A 6,621-nucleotide genomic window follows, 5' to 3' on the forward strand; every position below is an offset into this window, starting at 1 on the left:
GAAATTTGGTTCCTAAGAGACAACCAGCCATTGTTTCAAAAGTGCAGACATGTTGATTTTTATTTGGTTGTGATTCTTCTGGTTCCTGCTCACTATTTTAAATCACGAGACTTTGACTGCCTTTCTCCTAGCTTTAATTTGTGCTTTATGGACTGGATTTTGGTCCTTACTCTTATACACTTGACTGACTTTAATAAATACTGCACTATAGATTTTAATCTGTTTAGAGAGATGGGTTAATCTTTACTTTACTGATCCCACAAGGGAAATTGTTGTGTTACAGCAGCAGGATAAAGAATAAAATACAATCTACAATAAACAACATTAAGTAAAAGTCCTCCAGGTACATAGTGAGGGTCTTATACTGTCAGAAAAACAACTTATGTATGCAACAGATTTTTAAAAAAGAAAAGAAAAATTGGGTTAAGTTAAAGAAGAGTAAAAGGTACGATTAAGAGAGTAGATAGTAGAGCAAAGTGCATTAATAAATAATATGTGCACTATAAATCTAAGAAACAGCTGTAGAAAGATAGAATACAGAAAGCTGAGTTAAGGTGTTGCTCCACAGACAGATATCAGGTTGTTTTTAACCTTTGTCACTGCGAACATATGTTTAGCATCATCATCATGGCCTGCTTACTTAAGTTTCCAAAAAAAAAACGTGATGAAGCTCAAGCAAGACTTATGGACCAAGGATGAGCTTATCTTGGACTTTTCATCTCTTGCACCACCCAACCTAAAAACCTTACAGCTCTGCAGTCTTCCTCTTACGTAGGCCAATCCCCTTCCACTCTCAATGATACCGCTCATCTGGTCTGTTTACATCACCAGTCGAGGAGAGCCAGTTGTTTTGGCGAGATGCAAGAGCTCCTGGGTATAGCCAATGTCGTCCGGGCTAAAACCAAACTCAAAATCACATGTCTACTTCATGCAGCTCAGAGCCTCAAGCAGGAAGTCTGCAGGGGTTATATCTTCTGATGCCTGGAGATTTTGTAGCACTGGTGAAAAGAAAGGGACAGGGGACAGTTTTTGACAGGACAGTAGAGTAAATGGGAAGTCAGAGAGAGAAAACAGGGCAATGAAATGCAAAACGATGGCCCCTGCAGTGACCTGCTCAACCCAATGTAAAATATTAAAAAGCCATAGTGTAATGGCTTTTTGCTTTACTTTTCTACATCTGGCAAAGTGTTGGTCATCATGTTTTTCAGTTTTTTTTCAGGGAGAAATTCTTTTAAGGGTAAATGTTTCTCTTCAATGACAATAGGATTTATTTATTTTGGTTGGCCTTAACAGATCACAGTACAACTATAACCTTTTAGCATTGCCCCAGCAGAATGACCTGAGTGACATAACAAGTGGCATAACAACAAGAAAGCAGGAAACAATCTGCAGCTGACAGATTCCCAAAATGATATTATTTTTGTGGGATAGTTTAGCGAATATGACCTGTTATATATATATATATATAAATATATATATTAGGGCTGCCACAAACGATTATTTTGATAGTCGACTAGTCACCGATTATTTTTGCGATTAGTCGACTAATCAGATCATGCGTCCATTGAGCGTAAAACCTACAGCTTATTGCACCAGCATGCATCTGCTCTTATATAACTATCATTAGCTTACAGCTTTTAAGTGTTTTAGGTATGTGCTAACTAAAAATAAAGACAAGATGATTGTTTAATTTTTAATGAAATTTACAGATTGTTTCGGTGAAGTTTAATAAACTCAGCCGTCTGCTCCTTGCTATCTAAAATATAACGGGACACCGGAGTATATTCTCGAGCATCTCACACTTCTGATAGTCAGTTGTCTGCTTGACGTTTACTCAGCTGTGTAAAAACTATAACTTGAATCGCAGCCAAACTGATTTACTCAGGAACAAATAAAATACTGAAAAAAGCCAAACAATAACATTTTAAGTTATCTTAGTGACTTATATATCATGTTTAACCTGGGTAGCGAAAGACAGCGGTGGGTTTGAAAATGATGTGCCGGGAGTCCGGTGTTCTCACGGGCTCTAGTGAGCCTTGAACCTGGGCTAGGTATCGAGCTGGTGGGTAACAGACGTCTCCGAAAACGTCAGAGCGCTTTTGAAAATATGAGATGTCTTCTTCTTCAGGGTTTAACGGTTGGCATCCTTGTACATGCAGTGCTGCCATCTTCTGTTTCAGTCCGTTATTACACTCTTAAATCCTACTACTTATTCCTGCGTCTTTTGGGATATTACAAAGCTTCAAACGACGCGTCGACTATTAAATTAGTCGTCGACGATTTTGATAGTCGACGTAATCGTGACTAGTCGACTAATCGTGGCAGCCCTAATATATATCAGGGTCCAGAGTAAAACAGTGCTGCTGAATTACAGACATCCCTATGTGTGTAATTCAAGTAGAAATGTTTTGGCTCGGACGTTAATACATATGGACGCCTGCCAACAAGGATTACTGCAGACAGATGTGCTCTGAGGCAAAGAATTACAGACAGCAGCAGTAATCTTCAAGAAGGTTCAAGGTTCTTTATTCATCACATGCATAGTTATACAGGTATAACACACAGTCAAATGTAGCCTAACTTGTGCAAAAGGGAGGGGGGGAGGGGGAACATTATATATAATATATACATTAAGTGACTGTGTGTGTGCATCAGATTTGAATCACAGATAGCAAAGTTGCTTTTATTTTAAAATTTAATTAATATGACCATAAACTGAAACTGTGTGAGTGTGTGTGTGTGTGTGTGTGTGTGTGTGTGTGTGTGTGTGTGCGTGCGCTTATCATAGTCTTGCAGCAGATACAAGCCACAGTTAAGTACTGCTGTCTGCAGTGAACTAGTGGAAGCCTTCAGGGAATGCTGTCATTACTTTTCATACAAATGAAAAAAGGAAGTCTTATGCTGAGGATTAATCATTGGTGTCTCAGCTGTCTTTTTTGCACACACGCTCAGAGAAAAAGGCATTCCTTGGGATGTCCCGCTCTAAAGATAACTTGACAACAGGAAATTTGATCGGTCTCTCTCCCTCTCTCTGTCCTGCTTATTTGTTTTGAATATTTCATCACACAGAGCAAAAGTGCTTTAAAGGTTGTAGAGGACACAGCTATCTGTAGTATCTGTCACCTTAGTATTACCCAGCATACATTAAAGACAAAAACACTCATCTGTTTATTTATACTCCCAAAAAGCTTGGATAGATAAGGCATGGAATTGTAAATAAATTTACATGTCTTGCTCAGCTTTAATAATTTGTTAACAACAGCTGAGCCTGTTCTTAAAACTAGTTATAAAATTAGTTTGATTCTTGGCAATTATTCTGCAGTTCTCTTACTATTTTCCACCTCATTTTCTTTCTTATACTGCCTTTTACTGCTCATCCCCCATTTCCATCAAACAGTTTAAAATTCAAAAACCAGGACAGTCATACTGTCTCCTCTGTGTCCCAGTCGCTTTGTATTTTGTCTGTGCTGCTGGATGGGATATGTTAGTCCTTGAGACCCAGCAGAGGGTAGACGGATACAGATGATGTTTAGACCTGGTGGATGTAAAGCTGGCTCTGGACTGTAGAGGTGGAGAAAAAGCATGTTGGTGAAGATACAGAAGGAGGACAAAATGACATATGAGAAGAGGGAGAAAAACGGGGGGCGTTACAGAAAGGGGGGAAAAAAGATGATAGATACGAATATAATGGGAAAGAAAGGGCAAAAGAAGAGTAGAGTAGAGATGACTATAAAAACATAACAAAAGGATGGTTGGAGAAGAAAGAGGAAAAGGGACAAGATTACAGAGGAGGGAGGAAAACAGGAAAGGAACCAGTGACAGATTAATTATCAGTGTTAACTGTGGCTCTGAACTGATGCTCTCCAAGCTGAACTCTTAATAGACAGGGGGAAGGCTACTGCATCCTGACACTGTGTTGCTGTCTACAGTATATTATAGTTAATAAGAGTGTGCTGCATATTGTACATATATGTCCAATGTGATTGCTTAACGCACGCTTCACAAGGACATTAAGCTGTGCAAGTCACCATCATCCTTTTACTGTAGCGGAAAGGAGAGAGGGGAGGATGATAACGGAGAGATCAGCACTCATCTCACTCCCTGACCCAGACGAAAGCCGCTTTAGTGTGTTTGTGCGCGCACACGTGTTTGTGTGTGTGTCAGCTGCTGTAGCCACTCCACAACGCCTTAGTGAGGATTTCACTACATGAGAGATTATGTGGTAGTAAAACCTGCTATTTACTGGTTTTGGCCAGCTGGCAGACTGATTTATGGGCTGAATGACTTTTGACTTGCCTAATAACTGTACGAGTGGCCAGTTGGCTGATTATTTTATTTGCTCTGTGACTTACTGTCTGACAGGTTGCCTGGCTGGCTTGGCGTCTGCTTTAAAATCGATTTGACTTTTTTGTCTCTATGGAAACACAAGTTAATTGGCAACCATTTAAGCTGGATTTAATAGATTTCAATTTCAATTGATCCTTGTCAGATATTAGTTTAAACATATGTGTGTGTAGCCTGTATACTGCAGCAGTACTGTACTGAGTAGGATCAGGCTAACTGTCAAAATTGTCAAACCATCGTAGATTATGGACAAACCAAGGGACCTAGATGAAACGGTCAGATGTAGGATAGCATCAGCTCAGTTTCACTGAGGCTACACTGGCCCAAACATAAATACACTAAAGTGTGTATGTGAATTTTAACTGCATGTTCCACATAACATATCACATAAACCCTTGAACCAGTCCAAAGTTAATCACCTTTGATCATTTCAATTTAGTTGTGTCATATAGCTTAGCCTTCTACCAAGAAGCTGACTGCACATAGAAATGAAATTAGCATTTCTATCATTTTAAGTTTGGGCTCAAAAAAAAACATATAATGCTGCAATTTTATAAATATGTTTTGGGTTACAGTGTGACTCTGTTTGTTGTGACAGCATTAGTGATTAAATTAGAAATGTGTCTGTTTATCATACATGAACGAGGCCAACAACTGAAGCGTGTAGGTGAAATACCTCCTGTGGGACTGTAAAACAAACCTTTCTGACTTCCTGGAAACGAAAGACAAGCGACCGAAAACACTGTAACATGCAGAGCTGTGTCACCATGTTGTTCTGTTGTCCTCCTTCTTACTTCCCTTTTTATGCTGTCAATAAAAAATGGAGCAAAACCCACAGGAAATGATAGGCCTTGTGCTATGGTTCACCCTTCCTGCACACAAACACGCGCAAACACACACACACATATGTACATCACGCAGGCTGCCTGTGTATGAGGAAGCTTCGGTCTGTATTTCAGCCTGACTCACCCTCTCTTGGTGTGGTCACGTCCGTTCATGTATCCACACTTGCAGCCGCTGTTTCCTCTTTGTAGTGGTTCTTGTTGAGGTGAAACAGCTGCCAAAGCAGCAGTGGGAGTTCATTTTCACCACATGTTGCTGTTCACCATGTGGGTATCTGTGAGCGTAGAGGTGGTGCAGAGCACATGACCCTAATATCTTGAGTTAGAGACTTGCTCATGTTGTGTGTCAGACATGCACTGCACTTGAGTATAAAGAGAGGTGAGTTTCTAATGAGGTGTTTGTTGTTTAAAAATAAAGAAGACTGGTTTAAGGAACAGCGGTGTGTGTGTGTCAGCTATATGGGATGCAATGAGTCACAGCACATTAGGAATGCAGGTTTTTTTTTTTAAGATGGCGGAAGGTAGTTTGGGGGCTCTGAGTGTTACCATATGTCGACTTACTGAAAATGATGTGGAAAAAATATCTCTAATGCTCTCTCTTTTTCTCTTTCCAGCATCCAATTCCCTCAATTCCAACTTTCAAGCCGTCCATGTCTGTCCCAGACTGGCTGTTGGCCGTCCAGAACTTCATGAAGGCTCTGCAGTATCCTTTATCACAAGCACGACAGGGAGGACAGTGTAAGCTTTTATCTGTCAGGTGAAGCTAGTCCTGCTTGTGTCTCACGTCATTGGATGCTCTTATAGACTTTAAGTGATCAAAACACCATAATCACTTCTGTCAATAGGAGTTGAGGCACAGGACCGAAGTGTTGTAAAGTCGCTGTTGTCCCTGACATTTCCATCAGATATAACCACACAGGAACTCAGTTCTTTGAAATCAAGAAGAGCCGTCCACTGTGTGGGTAAGTGAACTGCAGCTTTGGCAAGTACATGTAATTACTGTGACTCAATCACAGTAATATAAACAGAACTGTCCTGTTATCACCCTTTTGTCATCATCTTTACTGATTGGATGAAAAGCTGGCTTGAATAGGAAGCAACAGCTAAGTTCACCACAAGGAGGAAGAACACTGAGGAAAAAAACAGAATTGATTACTTGATTATGACTTTGGGATGTAACATTACCACAGTGCCTAATTCATGTGTCTAATTCAATGCTGTCTCTGTGCAAGGTGTATTGCTTCCAACCCTTCCCTTTCCTTCCCCTTCCTCGTCTCATCATCTTCCTCCCCATTCAGATTAATGGAGACAGCAAGAGAGATGATCAGGGAGTCTTTACCAATCAAATGCCTCGAGGCCGTCATCTTGGGAATGTATCCTTTCCTGTATATACACACACACACACACACACACACACACACACACACACACACAC

The 6,621-nt window shown here is 40.3% G+C and overlaps 1 protein-coding gene across 5 annotated transcripts in view; it reads left to right on the forward strand.

Annotated features, from left to right (window-relative positions):
* Positions 1-6,621, forward strand: part of vash2 (vasohibin 2) — a 35,987-nt gene that overhangs the window by 6,180 nt on the left and 23,186 nt on the right. For all 5 annotated transcript variants that reach the window (XM_005929915.3, XM_042224039.1, XM_042224036.1 and 2 more), the window contains exons 3-5: positions 5,801-5,889; positions 6,092-6,148; positions 6,485-6,559. In XM_005929915.3, coding sequence (XP_005929977.1) covers positions 5,801-5,889; positions 6,092-6,148; positions 6,485-6,559 — 221 coding nt within the window. The remainder of the gene's footprint in view (positions 1-5,800; positions 5,890-6,091; positions 6,149-6,484; positions 6,560-6,621) is intronic.

The sequence above is a fragment of the Haplochromis burtoni genome, unplaced genomic scaffold (genome assembly GCF_018398535.1).
Source record: "Haplochromis burtoni strain Fernald_Lab_line unplaced genomic scaffold, NCSU_Asbu1 Contig_126, whole genome shotgun sequence".
Lineage (NCBI taxonomy): Eukaryota > Metazoa > Chordata > Actinopteri > Cichliformes > Cichlidae > Haplochromis > Haplochromis burtoni.